At 29.3% G+C, this 18,424-nt stretch overlaps 2 protein-coding genes and 1 long non-coding RNA gene across 4 annotated transcripts in view; 1 reads left to right on the top strand and 2 right to left on the bottom strand.

The window, feature by feature from the left end:
* Positions 1-362: 362 nt before the first annotated feature.
* On the bottom strand, positions 363-13,654 carry LOC130449119 (protein regulator of cytokinesis 1-like). Of its 2 annotated transcripts, XM_056786805.1 has the most exons (9): positions 13,390-13,654; positions 12,891-13,049; positions 11,122-11,301; positions 9,780-10,326; positions 7,209-7,381; positions 6,679-6,955; positions 4,518-4,698; positions 1,237-1,379; positions 363-642 (listed from the first exon to the last, which is right to left on the bottom strand). In XM_056786805.1, exons 1-9 carry the CDS (start codon positions 13,443-13,445, stop codon positions 577-579), a joined length of 1,782 nt encoding a protein of 593 aa, XP_056642783.1. In that variant the 5' UTR covers positions 13,446-13,654; the 3' UTR covers positions 363-576. The 2 variants fall into 2 exon arrangements, with proteins under 2 accessions (XP_056642783.1, XP_056642784.1); XM_056786806.1 differs by lacking the exon at positions 13,390-13,654 and having other exon boundaries at positions 11,122-12,312; positions 12,651-13,049.
* A 151-nt stretch (positions 13,655-13,805) lies between these two features.
* Positions 13,806-14,694, bottom strand: LOC130449120 (uncharacterized). The gene is made up of 2 exons (XR_008910424.1): positions 14,311-14,694; positions 13,806-14,067 (listed from the first exon to the last, which is right to left on the bottom strand). It is a non-coding gene; the product is annotated as an uncharacterized LOC130449120 (long non-coding RNA).
* A 592-nt stretch (positions 14,695-15,286) lies between these two features.
* LOC130448672 (WD repeat-containing protein 47) overlaps positions 15,287-18,424 on the top strand; it is a 152,880-nt gene continuing 149,742 nt past the window's right edge. The window contains exon 1 of the mRNA XM_056786139.1: positions 15,287-15,794. The gene's annotated coding sequence lies outside the window, so the exon portion shown is untranslated. The remainder of the gene's footprint in view (positions 15,795-18,424) is intronic.

Genomic DNA, 18,424 nt, shown 5'->3' with positions numbered 1-18,424 from the left:
GTATCATAAAAGATAATTAAAGTGAATTTCATGCCAGAAGCTACGCCTTTTATATCATTTTCAACACTGTTAGATGATCAGATTTAACATCAGATTTAAATAATAATAGACCTTCCTAGAAATTATTCAAAAGAAACTTGCTATGAAAAATTATACAAAAACAAAGATCAAACGAATTCCGCGTATTTCATAAAAGGTGGCGCCTTCGCCGAACTTTAGAATTCAACTATATCCAAGCAGGATCGGCTCCAGGTCGGACATAAGTTCGTAACAATATGAATTAGTTTTGTATAGTGAATAGTGTATTCAAAATATGATCATCTCACCCATCAGAACAAACTGTAAGTAAATAAAACATTATATTGCATAAGGATTAATTTGTATATTCGAAAAAATAAGTTATTTATACATAAAATCAAAGTAGAACTATTCATATATTACATTTTTTACAAAACACAATGAATATTCAGACAATATTTAATATATTTCGAGCTGATCCTGGAAATTTTTACAGCTTGGTATACATTATTTGTTATTGGTGCTTGGTAATATTCTAGGAGACGATTCGGTACTAGACTATTCATCACTACCACCTAGACCATCTAGGGTACTACGCAAATCTTTTCGATTTGATAAGTCATTCTGAAACAAAAATTCTTATTAAGGAAATTCTGGAATCGACAATAGGGGTTGTGTCATTTCTTTTGTTATAATTATATACTGAATATTAATATTGATGAAAATCTTTTTCTACTGACAGATTTTTATACTAACAATCCATTAAATTTTTGCAAATACTAAAAAACTGTATATGGCTTCTCCATTCATTTTTGGCGCATCCTATCGAAGTCTACAAATATTTACATACAATGTAAATAATATATAACAAAGTGAACGTAAAAAGCATAACACAGATCTGATTAATTGTTGTCAGGGAATCCAAAACACTTAATATAACTAGGAAGAAGAAATTAAAATTAGTAAAAGGTAGTTCATATTAATTAAATTGGTTTGTAGAACGTATAAATTGCATATATTTGTAAAAGAAAACCAGTAATAAAAAATATAGTAGAAGTAGAAGAAGGTATGAAGTGAAGAAAAAAGCTGAAACTATATTTGACTACTACTGTCAAGGTCGAGGACAAAATTGAAAAAGAAAAGTTAAAAATTAGTGAAAAGTACTTACATTTTGGTGAAAATTATAAACGTTTTACAATATAATTTCTATTAACTAACCTGAAATTCTATGTAGGATGAAGTATCACGCATTTCTTTCTGCCCACTTATTCGACGAATTTTTTCGATTCGTTTTTTTCTTTCAGCCGACCAACGTTTAGTACTACTAATTGATGTAACCAAAATCTTAGGTATTTTCAATTCTAAAAAAAGAAATGTATCAAAGAAAAAATGATAGGCAATTATGTAGATTAATTTAATCAAAAAATAGGGGCAGTTTTTTACTTTTCCTAAAAATGAATAATAAGGAAGATATGCACACTTAGGGATGAATTTATCTATCTGCTAAACGATTTTCAATGAGCAGTTAATATTTTGAGAGTTATTTGACATCATTTACCTCATCCCATGTGAATATAGGGTAGTTTTAGAGGGTGAATGAGGATTATTAGATAATTTTTATCATTTTCAAAATAATTTATTGCAAATTACTTCAAATATTGTTTCGTTAAATTATTTTATGTAAAAAGCTACTATTGTAATTATTTAAATCAATCCATATTTACATTTCTGACAGATATTTGAAGAAATGGGGCTTTCCATTCACCCTTCCACAGAGTACTACCTTCCTTTTTAATCCGGTTTATAAAAAAATATAATTAAACGAGTGCCCTTATTTTTGGAAAATCAGATCTAGAAATTAATGTACATAATTCTAGACCTTCTTGTATAATAAAGTGTCAATAAAAAATACATAATTTTTGTAACTTTTCCATATTTCAGTGTAAATCCCCTACATAATATGGAAATGCAAATGCAGTGATAATATTGAATTTCAATGGAAAAATGGAAGAATTTGAAACTAAAATGATCAAGACTGTATAATATCTGCATAAGAGAAAAAAAGAATATTTGAATATAAACAAGAAAGTGAAGAATCTAGAAAAAGCTTACAGAGTGTACAGAGAAAAATGTAACATAGCAATATTGCCAGAAAATAACATAAAATGAAACCAGGAATAAAAAATATTTTAGAAACCAACGAAAATAGTTATAAAGGAAAAAATCAATAGTAACAAACATTAATGTACCAAAATAAAACCAGCAGTAACAACTATTTTAGGAACCCACAAAGAAGAAAAAAATGTAAACCAAAAAGTAACAACAAAAAATGAAACCAGCAATAGATAATATTGTAGATACCAAAGTCGGAAATAAACAAAGCATGTGTATCAAAAAGTAACAAAACAAAATAAGACCAATAGTAGAAAATATTTTAGGAATCACTGAAAGTAGGAAGAGAGCAAAAAAAGGTAAAGTACCAAAAAGTGGTAAAACAAATAAAAACAGCAATAAAAAATATTGTAGCTACCGAAGTAGGGAAAAAGCGAAGCAATTGTATTAAACAATAATAGAGCAAAATAAAATCAGTAGTAAAAAAATATTTTAGACATCACAGTAAATATTTTAGGATTCACTGAAAGTAGTAAGAAAGCAAAGCAATTGCATAATAGTAATAAAGCAAAATGACACCAGTAGTAAATACTATTTTGGGAAACCATAAATAAGAAAAAAACAAACCAAAAAGTAACAACAAAAATAAAACCTCCAATAAATAATATTGTTGGTACCAAAGTAGGAGAGGAACAAAGCAAATGTATCAAAATGTGACAAATAAAATGAAACCAGTAATAAAAAAATATTTTAGAAATCACAGAAAGTAGGGTAGGAAGAAAGCAAACAAAGCTACAGTACCAAAAAGTAACAAAACAAAATAAAACCAGAATAAAAATATAAATGTCAAGAAATTTTGCCTGAAAGAGTAAAAGTAAAAACAAAATGAATTTGATAGTAGGAAAATGTAGATGCCAAATAAAGTGGAAAATCACATAGAACTGATAAAAAGACCTTAAGCTGAGTACAAAGAAATGAATAAAAAAATTTCAGTGAAAAATATCTTAAAGCAAGAACTTGATTAAATATAAAGAAACAAGCTCAGCTCGATAAGTGAGTTGGAAACTAGAAAATGCAACGGAAAATATTGACAAAACAATGAAAGAAAAAGGAGATGCATCATAACAAATAAGAAATATTGAATGTATGTATGTATATTAGGATGATTTCAGGACAAACTAGTTTTGCCTAGGATATATTAGTTCTTCCTATACGCGATAGGATTAACTAGTATAGCCTAGTCCAAACTAATTTGTCCTAAGTCCGATAGGAGAAACAAGTTTAGCCTATGCCAAACTAGTTGATCCTGATATAAATACGCACACTCTAGAATAAACTAGTACAGCTTAATCTGAACAATATAATAATTGGAGAAATAATCATTTTTATTAAAACAATAATGATTCGTCATTGAAAGCTATGGATAATTGGTAATATTAACAAACATACTATAACAAATAATATGTGTTTTTTTAATAAAAGCAATAATCATATCTCATTTTTTAAAATTGTTATTTATTTTTACATGGTGTACTTTGGTGGCACTTAGAATTGCGGAGTATCATTGTCTAACCTAACCTAACTTAACCTAACCTAATCTCATTGATTATTTTGACATTCTAGTTATTCGTGAAAATAACGAAGTGGGCGACATCTCTTAAATTTTTTTCAAGCTTCAATAGAGGTGAGCAACAAAGCCAGAAAAGTGATTTTCTGAGATAAAAACAACCGCACTTGGTAAAAGTTGTAATGTTACCAATGTACCAATTGTTAATAACCCACTATTGTGGCCAATAAAACTCTTTTTTGGTAGTTTCTTGTTCAAATCAATTGTTATCTAATGAGGCTGGGAAGTTAGACCTGACGTCTGTAGACACGAACTTTGTCCCGCTTCACCTTCTTTTAGTTGTCTGCTTCTGATTCCAATATATGTTTCTTGATGTTAAAAGGGGTTACTTAAAGTTTCGTCATCTTTAGACGGATTCTTAAACACAACACCCTTACGGATTGTATTGTTGTTCACCGCTATAGAAGCCAAATTCATCGCCATCTAATGACACGTGATTGCGTATTTATGATCAACTAGTTTGACCTAGGCTAAACTGTTGATCCTATCGGGCTTAGGACAATTTAATTTGGACTATGCTAAACTAGTTAATCCTATCGCGTATAGGAAGAACTAGTATATCCTAGGCAAAACTAGTTTGTCTTAAAAACGGGTTTGGCCGGTAATATATCAATTGAAATACTACTTTATTAATCTGAATAGAATTTTACTGAATGATATATTATGGGAATAGCTATAATTGATGTTTATTACCATAAAGTACTCCAAAACATTATTTAATTAAAATAATATTTTCAACATGGAAAATTATTTTACTTACGACATCGACTGCTCTTTGGCTCAGTAAGCGCTTTATGAGAGACCACCTTTAATTTTTTTGGATTTGTTGAAGGAAATTCAGCCATGTTTCTCTTTAATGTCGAAGTGGTCCTTTGTACTGATGGCATATTCATTGATGTTCCTTTCTGTAGTTTCATAGCACTTTTAAACATTAATTTTGCCTACATATATAAAAAAGTTGTACATTTATTATCTAATAGCTATCAACACAAATATCATAATCATCAAAAAAATAGATGAATAAAAAAATAAAAAAAAAATGTATAATTATAAGAAAGTAGGAAACATAGTAAGTACAATTAATTGGTTGCAGAATGAGAAACACAATCCAAAAAAAGCGATAAACTTAGTGACACAAGAAATACAAAACTGTCTTAAAAAAGCTGAGATTGAAATGACCAATAAATGTGAAAAAAGAAAAAAATTACAACGAAAAACATTATACAAGGAGCTAAAATTAGATCCATTCAATGAAAGTTTAAAATACAAATATAAAAATTATGAATAGAATAGAAAATTTTGAATAGAATAATAAAAGATGCTAAAATCAATTAACATATCAAATATCAATAAAAAAATATTGAAAATTCTATTAAATTATGGGTAATGAAACTCTAAGATGAGCGAGAATAGATCTAATGTTAACATTAATATAAGAAGTAAAAAATTCTAGCAATAAAATAATAAGGTATAAAAAAATTGCAGGCGAAATTAACTCTACTGCATGGGAAAAGAAATTAGTGAAAATATACGAATTCCAAAAAACAAAACAATAATTTTACCTCAATTGAATGCGAACTCAATCTTTATAAAACCAACAAACAAAGCGGAAGTATTGAAGATAATTGATTATTTGGAAAATAAAAATGGTGGTGGATAAGATAGGTGCCGAATCTATTAAGATAATATCTAGTCTAATAAGTGTTAGCAAGTCTATTTAATAATTGTATAGATATATCAATTTGGACAGATGCACTAAAATTTGTTGAAATGATTCCTATTTTTAAATCTGGTAGTAAACAGATAATCAAAAACTATAGACAGATATCATTAAGATCCAATATTGCAAAAATTTTCGAAAAACATATTTATAGCAGAATAACAGATTTTATAACAAAAAATAAAATACTGAGTTCAAAACAATTTGGATTTATCAAAAGTAAAGGGACGAAAGACGCTCAAAATTATATCACAAATAAAATAAATGAGAATTCAAACAAAAGCACTCTGATAGCGGTAACGTTCATTGATTTAGCAAAAGCTTCTGACACTGTCAATCATAGAATACTATTGGATAGATTATACACATATGGTATAAGAGAAAAAGCCAATAATCTTAATAAAAAGCTATATTAATAATAAAAGGTCAGAATAGGTCAAGATAATAGCGATTTCCAAAACATAGATACAGGAGTACCACGAGGTACAATCTTGGGTCCTTTGCTGTTCATAATATACATAAATGATTTATTAATAAGTATGCCTGAGCCCTGAAAATATAGTATCTTATGCGGATGCTACTGCAACTTTTTCAATAGGTAACGATTGAGAAAATGTAGAATATCATCAATGAATAAATATCTTGAAGATGTAGCAATATGGCTGGCATTGAGTAAGTTAACATTAAATGTACAAAAAAACAATATATGTTGCTTTTGGAAACTACTGTGATAGTGTGCCAAAAGAAGTAAATATATCTATAAATAAAGAAAAGATAACAAGGATAAATTAATGTAAGTATTTATGATTTTAATCTCAGATGGAATGAGCATATTGAGCATATTATCAATATAACAAGATATCTACTTTTTGTTTTCCATAAATAATCGAAAATTATGACAACAGATATACTATTAATGATCTACTTGTTTTGTCAATAGTTTTGAAAAACCCAGGTGAAGATGTCATTGTTAAAATTATTGTTCTTCTTAGTGTGTAATTTCGAATGGTGTTGCGACTTAAGGACTGAAAATACAACTGTCCAAAAGTTTTTTAAAATACCAACGTTTCTCCCAACAAAGTCAGAATAGTTGCATGATATAAAATCAGAACTACACACTTCTCATACTATATAGAAAATTAATACATTTTATTTAAAATAAAGATTATTTCCAGTCAAGATACTCTGAACAATTACTTACATTTTCTTTGTTCGCATGTCTGTCATCGATATATTCCTTGATAGTACGTCCATATGTTAGAAAAGGTACTTTGTATTTGCGTTCATATGTTTCCGCCAGATTAATCAAGTTTGTTTCAATTTTTGATACCTGTTTGAACAATAAATTCCTTTCCTTTTCTTCCTTCAAAAGTTTACCCCCTCGGTTATTGAAACGATCTGGATTAATTGAATTTATTTCCAATTCTGTTAATTTATCCCACAAACGGCGATGTTTATTTATTAAAGTAATGGTTTCTCTGAAAAATATAAATAATACCTTAGATGGATCAATTTCACTAGCACTCTTATACATGGTAAGACACTTATATCTGTACTAAATAAATACTGGTGGGTCTATTTAAAAAATAAACATTTTTGGTGCCAACCTATGCATCTCGTCATACAGCACCATTGTTTTTCTGTTCTATTTTAAATAGAAACCGACTCAGCAGGTTGACATAGGGGCGAGACACATAGATCAAAACCATATTCCAAAAATACCATACATACTTGTTTTTCTCTAAATACGCTGTCCATTTTTTGAGCTCTTCTTCATGCAGTTCCAGGAGATCCTCAGTATACGTATCACAATAGATATATCTGAAGTCACTTAAAACAGATTCGGAGCAATGACACTGTTTCCAGATCTGTTGCAATTCCTGACGAACTCTTTCAACAAAAATCTGAAATTGCGAATAACTTTATTAAAAATTCGAGAATTGAATTACAGCCAATGCCATGTTACATGTTACAGTAATAAAAGATATCAAGTATTCTTTATATTCCAGAGTAATACAAAATTATTCTGCTTGTAGTAAATCAAGGGGGCATCAAATATCAGGGGAGAATATAGTGTAATGTTTCTCAGGTAAAGGTCGTATATAATATTAATTTCACACTTTATTACACTAAATACAACACTAGAAACACTGTATTAACTCACACCACACTGAGTTATTACAGAATTACTTGTATTATTCGCCGTGTATCTTCAATACTCAACCGACTACTTTACTTTGAGCTCCTGCCTTATATATGCTCTTGCAACAATTCTAGAACATTATAGAAACTTTTTCAAGTGTCTAGTAATACAGAAACTACCTATTTCATAGACGCTTCACACAGATGGCACAAGGTTGAATCATTTTTGTAATTCAAGTTCAGATCCCTAGATGAATCTGATGGCAAAATTATATATCAAGTTGGCGAATGTGAGAAAAAATTTAATGTTGGTAAACATTGTGCAGTTTCCCTTGATAACTCATTGTGCTCGTGTTTTTGAGTCCTGTTGATTATGTAGGGTAGTAGTTGTGATTTTTTTGAAATGACTTTTGTGAATAACACTGAGAATCTATTAATAATAATAAGGACTTTAAATGTTTCGATAGATGGCTTCTGGCTATAAACAATACTAAATTAACTGCAAGGGATGTATTATGAAGTTCAAGTGATGAATTTTATTGAAATTTGGTATAATTTACTCAAGATATAACATTTTAATTAGATATTTTTGTATGCAATATTTTATAATGTTGTTTCAAAAAAATATATAAATATTTTCTCCAAGTTTTATTTTTACTCTATTACTAAATACACACACTTTATGTTTAGATTATTTATAATTGAAGGATTATCAGATTACTTTCAAAAATCTTTTTGTTCATATTTTACTTGAGTAATGAAATAATACATTATTTTTTTTCTAACAATATTACAACTAATAAACTTTTTTTCATAATAATTCTCAAAATTTCACCTTTTGTGATATTGCATCTTAAAAATATGAAATTTTGAGAAATATTATAAATAAAAACATAAATTTAAAAATCATTAGTTCTGAGGTAGCAGTATGAATTACCTTCAAATAATGCAAATTGCGCGCCAAGAATAAAATTGAAATTTGCCAAGTTATTTATGAAGGATGTCATATTAGTAGTTCAAGCTCAGACCCCCAGTCGACGTCAATTTCGTTGACATAAAACAAATAACATTGTCGTGATCTATTTAAATATAGGTGATCTGTAAGTAATAGGCAACTTCTGTTCAGTTACAGCTAACTAACATGGATCGTGGCTATCGAATAATAAATGAAACCACCCAACAACTTTTATAATGTTCATTAAATTATGACCGGCACCGTTCAATGGCGTGCAGCTGTGTATCCGTTACACTATATTTTCCACTATATTAAGTTATGAAGGGCTCTGGCAGGTGACGTACCGCTATTTACCCTTCACATTTTTTTATTTATTGCCTTGAGACAATATAACTACAATATCTGTTATATAGTAATATATTTAGGCCTAAGTTTGTTCAGTATTGAATTTATTATCGTGAAAGTCCATGTTTAGTTGTGGCATGTTATTAAAAATTGTAGAATTGTTTTCTAAATTTTTATTTTGCTACTTCTTTTGAACAATTGAAGTATTATCGAATATTGTAATTCACAAACTGTTGTTAAGTCGGGCTAAGCAAGATAATATTATTTTGAGTTTTGTTGTGGGAATTTTCTACAAACAATACCATTTTTTGAAAAGAGTCTTATATAAGACCCCATGATTTCAAATCGGTTTTCAACTAAATTTTTTTAAATCAAAACATGATGTCAGACAGTTTTTTCTATTTTGTATTGATAAAAATTACTAAGTGATAAGCCATTTGTCAAATTTAGAGAGAAAAAGCATGTAATTTCGTTGATAATAAAAATGGAGGTTTGTTTTTTAAAAAGACAGTTTCTAAAATCAAATGACAGTTTGTTTCTGGAAAAGACAATTTCCAAAGACAAATGGATATTTGATTTTAAAGAAAAAGTTTCTAAAGGCATATTATGGTTTGTCGTTTCTTCTCTCATTAGTATTTTTTTTTTTTCTCTAAAAATCGCTGGTACATGGATTATGATAGCCTTAATAGCTTGATAAATATATAAATAAATTGAAAAATATACAAACTGAGCAATTTCAAAGTAAAGTTTTTCAAAATTGATGTCCAATACTTTTGATAACAATCATTTTTGGATAGTGAGTCATTTGACACCAGTACTTTTTTACAAAAAAACTGTAGTTGTGAAATCAATACTCTTACCTTGATATTAGCCATTTTTAAATTTTCACATCTTCTCATTTCTTGTCTTAAAGCTTCTAAGGTTTCCTTTGAAATTTCTACATATTTTTTACGAAACCGTTCCCTTTCAACAAAATCAATTTCTAGTAAAGTCCAAATATTTTCAATTTTGTTCCATAACAGGTCAATCTCTTCTTTGACGTTGTCCAATTCCTTCTTCATACTATTGTAGAACGCATATAAAGATTCCATATTATCTTCAGTTAATGCAAAATCATTTTCACTGCCATTCAAAACAGCATTTTCGAAATATGTGGAAGGAGTGTATTTTAGCTGACTCACTATTTGCTCAAGTTCTCCTTTGATCGATGTGAACGTTTCCAGTCTTTTAAAAGATTCCTGTTCCAGTTCATCAATATATTTTTCTAAATCTTCAATGTCCTCAACTGTAGGCAAAGAATTTTTGACTATAAATTTAGGTTCTTTGCCAAGATTTTTACATAATTCTAATTGCTTAGCATGTAATGGATTAAATAGCAATAATCTTGATTCGCTCATCTGTTCTAATCTACAAATAATGATCAAATTAGCGATAAAGTATAGCTAGAAGTAAAAAACATATCATTGCCATAATTCATAATTAATTGGCGTCAGCCAAGGAGCAGTTTGATAGGCCCGTCCGTGCCCCACTTGACGTTACCAAAGGAAGGTGTCCTTTGAGAATCCGATCAGGTGCTTTGGGTTGAGCCTTCTGATGCCATTAAACAAGTTGTGAGGCTTGCCCAGATATCAAACTGAGCTTGTATGTTGATGAGGGTAGGTTGATGAGGTCGGCGGTTTCGTCCTCCTCCATTCACTAACAGCACTCCAAATCGTCCGTGATACCCATTGTGTAGAGATGGCGCCTTAGACAGCAGTGTCCAGTTAGAATTCAGTGACTAGTCGGATGTCGCGCCTGGATGGGTTGTGCTCATCTGTGAGTTTGCCCATCCCAGTCTGGCGAATGAGTCGTCGTTGCTTGAGTGACCGAGCACCCCAATTGAGCCATCACACACCAGATTCTGTAGGATTCCCTTGCACTCCAGCACTAGCCTATATCATACCTTTTCAGACGTTATGGCTTGTATGGCAGCTCTACTATCTCAGTAAAGTGAGATTACAGTGTTCCTGTGGCATCGATTGAGTATCGCGCGTCCGCATTCCATCACAGCGAATATCTCGGCTTGGAAGACTGTAGTGTGTTCCCCAAGCCAAAAAAATCCACTTATTTTGGAGTGTCCTCCACAGAAGCCTGCTTTCGCCAAGCTATTCCTCCTGGAGACAATATGATTGACATGAATATAAATAACTAATTTACACTTACAATTTGATTTGTTTTTTTAGTTGAAATTGTTCTTGATATAATCCTAATTTCTGCTGCCCAATAACTGGCATATCTATTTGCAGAAGTTTGCATAAAACTTGTATTCTTTCAAGATATTTCTCTATGTTCAATAGGACTTGCTCATGTAATTCTCTGATATCTACAACTAGTTCAATGCACCTGGAAAAAGTAATAGATAGACAAAGAGAACATTACTTTTACTATCATAGGGTTTATTATTCTACTACACTTTGCAAAAAAAGAGAACTATAATAATTACACAATACTTGAAATACCTGTTGTTAACGCTGCATCAAATATCCCAGGGTAAACTAAAAATAGATATTTTTCAGTTAATTCTTTATGATTGATTAAAATAGGGTTTTTGAATTGTCTGAGGAAATCATTTTATATTGCTAATTGAGGGCATAATCCAAAGGATGGAAAATCTTGATGATGATTATATCTGTTTTATCATAAGGAACTCTAATTAGAAAAAAAAAGGTGAATTAAAAAAACTACCTAAAACAATAGTTCAACACGACTGTGATTGCTGTGATATAATAAGCTCATTAATAGAGCAATTGTATTTGATAATATTGGAAACTTCTGCCTAGCTGCCAGTGTTCCAAATATAAAAATTTAAACTTGTACACGCTTATAAAGAATGTGAACAATCAAGAATCTTTGTAGAGAATAGACCATATCAGTTTCTATTGTTGCTTGATGCCTCAAAATAAATCAGTGTTGAAGTTTACTTGAATTTCTGGATAACATTGGACCCTTAACAAGCAAAACAAGGAACCTATTCAAGGTGAAAAAGTATTCCCAATGATAAAGACATATGTTTTGTTTGCTAACAGCCCTCAATGCGGAATTCTACTAAATAACTTTCTCCTTGGAAATTACAGGATAAAAATCCAAAAGAAGCATTTGTTTTTATAAATCAGGATCAAACAGGATATATGAACACACTCTAATTTCATTAAAAATATCTAGATGTATTATGGTTTCATTCTTATAAATTGGATTTGTACCATATGGAATAAACTCTATCCCTAAATTATAATTCCTTGCTTTTTCTAATGAAGTTCATATTGTAAATATTTAATTTTAACTTAGTTTACCAAAATAAACATTCTCAATAAAATACAGGGAACTTTCATATATTTTGTGACCCTGTTTCCCAATCTCTTTTTAGAGTTTGATTTTATTTCCTTCTAATAAAAACTAAAACTTAAATGGTACATGACCTTTTCTTGCGACCAAGAATTACAGCAAATGAAAAACAAAATTCAGTTAGAATTCCACATTTAATTGTACTACTACTACAAGTTTCTATTTGTTTTCATCATATATCTCTTCTCAGATTACATTATCAATCCATTCATTGTTCATTGAGATTTGTAGGAAGAAATTTTTTTTACTCTTTTACCTTCAGCTGTTTGGAATTTAGATGTTATTTAATGTGTAAGTACTTGAAGTATAACTTGAAAAAATGTATTAACCGTCCACTAAAAAAGTGATACGCCTATGAATTACAAATGCTTCATCATTTTATTACTCTGTCATTCATAAAAATAGACTTTAGTCTGAAACAATGAATGGAAAAAAATAATTTGAGCTGAATATTAATAATCAGTTTAAAAGAAAACTGATTGAGAAAGCTCAGTCAATATATATGATAACATTTGGATTTGGTACTATAAAAAGGTGTATATATAAATAATAAGAGAAACTTATATTATTTTGGATAGACAGATAGTTACCTTTCTTCAAACTGTTCCAAAAATGTTGTTTTCCATTCTTTAATGTCATCTTCATTTTGGCTCATGGTCACAACTGTATCTACCCAATTTAAAAAACTCTTTTTCATGCATTTTTGGAGCGATTCCCACATTACACTGGCCCAGCCTATATCTTTTATACTAAAATAATAATTATGTTAGATTTTAATGTTTTGACTCACAAATAGTATCTAAATAAATGAAGCATAAAATTGTTATTATAAAACGTATAGCACAAAATTTATATATCATTACTTGCAAAGTGAATTAAATAAAAAAGATGTTTTTGTTCGGCAGTAAAAAATACTACTTATCACTAATTTTTTCAAAGCAATTAATAGTATTAATAAGTATTTTCATTAGGGACTTGCATTTTCAACATTTCTAAAATACAATTTTTTATTAAGATAAAAAATTTTGTAACTGTGCGTCAATGTATTATTTCTTATTTGTCTTATTGTTAGCAAAAAATATTACTTACAAATCTATATCTAAATCTTTTAGATTTTCCCGCGTAGACACACTGCTTGTGTCCATTTCAACTATCTTAAAAAAATTAAATGGTTTAATTATTCTTAATTTATGAACTGCTGCAATTGAAATGCTGATCCGTTGCAAAATATTTAAACGTACTGTAGTATCAGGAAAACAAATCTTACGTGTGACCACAAACCAACTTTCATAGCATACGCTAAATTGTACACATTCCAGGCCAATCTGATAGTCGCACCAATTGTAGGCGGAGCCCGCCAAATTTAAATAGATAAACTGTCAACTGTTTTTTTTGGTTTTCGATATATTTACCCAGCAAGTGGCAAAAAATAAATGAAAAATATTTGGGGTACTTTTTTGCTACTTCTGGAAAGGTACTGTGATATATAGGTGAAAAATTCTAAATTGAGAATAAAACTTTATTTAACTGTTGCAACACTTTTTATTTTCTCATATTATTTTAAACTAATTAATTTTCATTAATATCCATATTTCAAATTCTCTGAAATTCCTAAAATTAAAAACATATTGTTTGATTATTATGTTGTGCGGATTTGTTAAATGATTATTCAGCAAATCATTGTTGAAGAAAAGATTTTAACATGTGTTTATTTCGAGTACTGGTGGTAAAAAAATTTTTGTTGAATATTCACATGTTTCCTTTTTCCTGAAAATAAAACTTAATCAAATAAATCTTATATTGGCCAGATGTACATTGTGGAGTTACGTAACCAAGTAATAATAATTGTCTCATTATTCATTCTCTCATAATAATAAAAAGCTAGTTATATTTATTAAAAATTGCACGAGAAAATAGACAACTATTATTACGTGGTTACCCAATCTTAATTATTTCTTCACAATAATTAAACGTTCTCACCTCCCCAATAATAATGTAACCACTACATACCTCTCTAGATCCATTTAGCTTCTTTAATAATAGGATAAACAATTACATCAAGCACTATCAGAATAAAATCGTTTAAAATTCTGTTAAAATGTTCTTTAAGAGCTTGAAAAAGTTATTAAAACATAAATTAAATCAAATAAACTTTTATGCAGATATAATAATAAAAAATTGCAATCGCAAGAAAAGCCAAATTCTAGTCAGTTGAGAAAATTGGGTTATCTTTCAATTTCCTCGCCGTAATTGGCGTTCGGGTAAAGTTGGTATCAGCTGAGTAAGAGCTCTTTCTAATTAGCTTGGAATGTGTGCCATTTAGCGTGTGCTAACCTTCATCTATAGGCCTTCCATGTGACTCTCATAAATTTAAAATATACTGAAGTTTTCTGTGCTTAAGGAGAAGTGGTTGGTCTGTGGCTTTTCAAAGATTTAAGTTCTATGTCATATTTCATATTAATTCAGTACCGTATTAAGGTTAGGGATGTCAAACTGAAAAAAATATGGAAGTATCGATATTTATTAAAATATCAATATTGGTGGTCATATCTCAATGGAAAAATATCGATATATTGATACTTTTTGGAAACTTCTCATTACTCATTACTGAAACTGAGTTAGCACTTATTTAGAATTATAATTTTCGTGGCTGGCTGTAGACGTGGTAAAACTGAGCATTTCCAATTGCGGCGTCATGAGAAATGTTACATAAACTAGATGAAGTTGAAGAGATAGGTGGAGAAGTTCAAATATTAGCCTTCGTTGTTGTTCCAATGGGGATTTTTCAGTTTTTTACAAAATTATTCTATTTTTGCAGATAGTTTTTAATGTGATGGATTGGTAAATAATTAACAAACTGTTCAATTAAGGACTTTCAATGAAACTTTGTTAAACGAATACTGAATTGTTAATTTTATCCATTATCCTTGGCTAATATCAAAATTGAAAAATAACTTTTAATTTGGTGGCAACCTTGATGCACTTTGACACATTGACGTTTAACAACCAAGATGTGTCTACTACCCCAAAATGTGTTTTTCAAAAATTATATCTCAATTATCTATCAAAATATTTTTTATTGAACATGTACAATAAGTATTTTTTTAGAATCCAGTATCTTTACTGAACACAATATATTTTATATGCATTTTAGAATAATTTTCTTTGATGTAAGATGTGCCAATAGCGGAATAAATAGGCCCAACCAGTGAAAAGCAAATGACTGTTTAGAACCAACTGTTTGCTTCTTGAACGTATCCTAATAAATAATCGGTTACTGTAATATTCCTTGACAGCGGTTTACACAACAAATCTAACTAAAGTTAGTTTAAACGTCGGGCTTTGTAGCGTAGACACAAACTTTCAAAATATTGTGTTATGTGTTGACTGTTTTGGGAAATTTAGGAAATGTGAAATATGAATTTAGAACTGTTAAAAAGTGGATATTTTTCGATGGCATAGTGGTTACTGTTGTTAATTTTTATTACAGTTTGGTAAGTGATTCTTTTTGCTATAATTTTCCTTGATATATATTTGATATGCGGTGTAATCAATATGACAACTATTTTTGTCTTTTTACGGTGTAACGTTAATTTTATCTATATTTTTCTTTAACTATTTTGGAAAAAGATGAATTTGTACATTATTTTATAAATACTGTAAAGGTTATGTCACATTTGGCAGAAGTTTTAATCAGAGGACCTATCAGTAGAAGTTACCAATAATAAATTGTATATTTATATGAAGCATTTCTTCAAATTTAACGTACAATTAAATTTGTGCTATTAATGTGCTGCTAATTAGTGAAATACTTTAATAACAATCAAGATTCTTACATGTGATTTATGACTAGTTACACAAAAAACCTTTCTGAGTAATCTTTAACTATGTTCACACTTTTGTATAGTTTTATGAATTAACTTTATTATCACAATATCAGCGTTTTTTGATTAGTTGATATTGAAAAATATTTTTTTGAGCATAAGGTATAAATATGTCATACTATTGCCTTACATCATTTATATATATATATATATATATATATATATATATATATATATATATATATATATATAATATATATATATAATATATTTGAATGAAATACCTTAAGAGTAATACATTTACAACATACCCCTTAACAGTACATATGTAGCTATTTACTCTTTTTTTCACATAATCATTGATGAAACAGGATTATCTGATTCTAGATAAATTAAAGGAGTTGGTTATCAATAATAGAACTAAGTAGACCACCTATTTATTTATTTATGATATCCCCCATAAGTAAGAAAATGAGTTGTAAAGTGTTGTATATAACATTGTCTATTGTAGATGAAACTACTTACAGAGCATGATTTGGATTTGAAAGCGATTTATAACGACATGCATTGTTTTTTGCCAAATGACAATTATTTAGACTTCACTAACCATAACTAAAAAATAGGAATTCAATAACAAGAACTGATTATAATTGGATTATCTCGATCAATTTAGATTCTGAGAAAGCCACTCAACTATTCAAGAGATACACAAAATAATTCTTGTTATCAATCAGGCAATTAAACAGAAAATGTATTGCAATTCTGTATTCTTCTCAGTATTATGTGGAGGGATCACATGTTGGAAAACTACAAAACTAACATCAAACCAATTATAAGGAGTAGAAATATAGGTATGCCCAAGCAAATCATGTAAAGTTATTATACAAAGAAGCAAAATCTAAAGTAGAAAACACCACGACAGACTGCCCCAAATGTCATGTAACACTTGAAGATTAAAAGTAGATTAAAAATAACAATCAAACAAATATAAGTTAGAGATAACCAATCAATGGATGGAATCTTATCATGCCAATGCAGGGCAGTAAGTAGCCTTTGATTTTGATAAGTTCCTACTATTGTTTTTGATTTTATTATGGTTTGCCTGATAATCAGGTGGTTCATAACTAAGCAGTTAAATACTGCAAGACTATTTATTTATCCCCATCAGTTTCCTCAGTTAAATAGATTATCATTAGATATATTACTACAGTCTAACTGCCTCAGACCCAAGATACTGATGAAAAAGAATTTCCTACTACAACAATGCTCCCAATTTTTGCTATTAATACAATATTCCAAATTTTGATCCTTGGATAGTTTTTAAACTATAGGTAACCCATATATCGAAATATAGTTGTTAGGAATACTCCTTGGAATAAATCAACTTAGTACTTTATTAATAATTTGTAATTGTAATAAGTATTTAGTTATTTGAGTAGGTCTGTATTGTTTTTGATCAGATAATCCTGCTAATTAATAGATGTGCTGTCAGTGATGTTTGTATATCTATTTTACACTCACTGAATATTAAGTACTTTGACCAAATAAAAGATTGTTTTTTGTCCGTTAATAGTATCCATATCTGTTACAAAGGAAATGTGGTTAAATGTTTAAACAATCTGGGTTAAAAATATACAAAGGTATTGATATACTTTATATATTTTAATTGTTCAGTCGATGGGTCATAAGAGAAATGTGTTTGTTTCAAGTGGTTAATTGAACATTTTTAATGAAGTAAGTTTATTTATTTACAAGCATATACGGAAGGTTGTCATTACTAACGTCATTGAAGGGTAGAAAGTGTCATATTACACACCTCTACTCACTGCCCTCATTTACCTCCTTCACTTACCGCCCTCTAAAATATTGTGGGGTCTTTAAACTTTTAAATGAATATTTTTTATATTTAAAAATATTACACATTGACAAACATTATAATACCTATTCAGTGCCAAACAGTAAAATAAAATACAACAAACTATTTATTGAAATTAAAGGTTAAATTTGGCCGACAAATTACTTTGCTGTTGAATGACTAAGATTTGTAAAATACTTGCAACAGCTTCAGAAGACATGACAAATTGGGACAGCATATTGACAGTTTTGGTTTTATTCTCCATTGAGCTAACCACATAACCTTCTGCCACAGCTCTAGATTTCCATCCTCCCAGACTTTTTAATTAGAGTACATTTGCACCGCTGTTGGCAAGTAACGTAGCGACGGTTCTTCTTAGATGTGGCATGTAAAGCCTTTCGAGTCCTCTAAATTGAAAAAGGTAGCAATTTTTTGGGAAAAATTA

This window comes from Diorhabda sublineata, chromosome 9 (assembly GCF_026230105.1).
Source record: "Diorhabda sublineata isolate icDioSubl1.1 chromosome 9, icDioSubl1.1, whole genome shotgun sequence".
Taxonomy (NCBI): domain Eukaryota; kingdom Metazoa; phylum Arthropoda; class Insecta; order Coleoptera; family Chrysomelidae; genus Diorhabda; species Diorhabda sublineata.
This window is presented reverse-complemented; position numbering and strand designations above follow the sequence as displayed.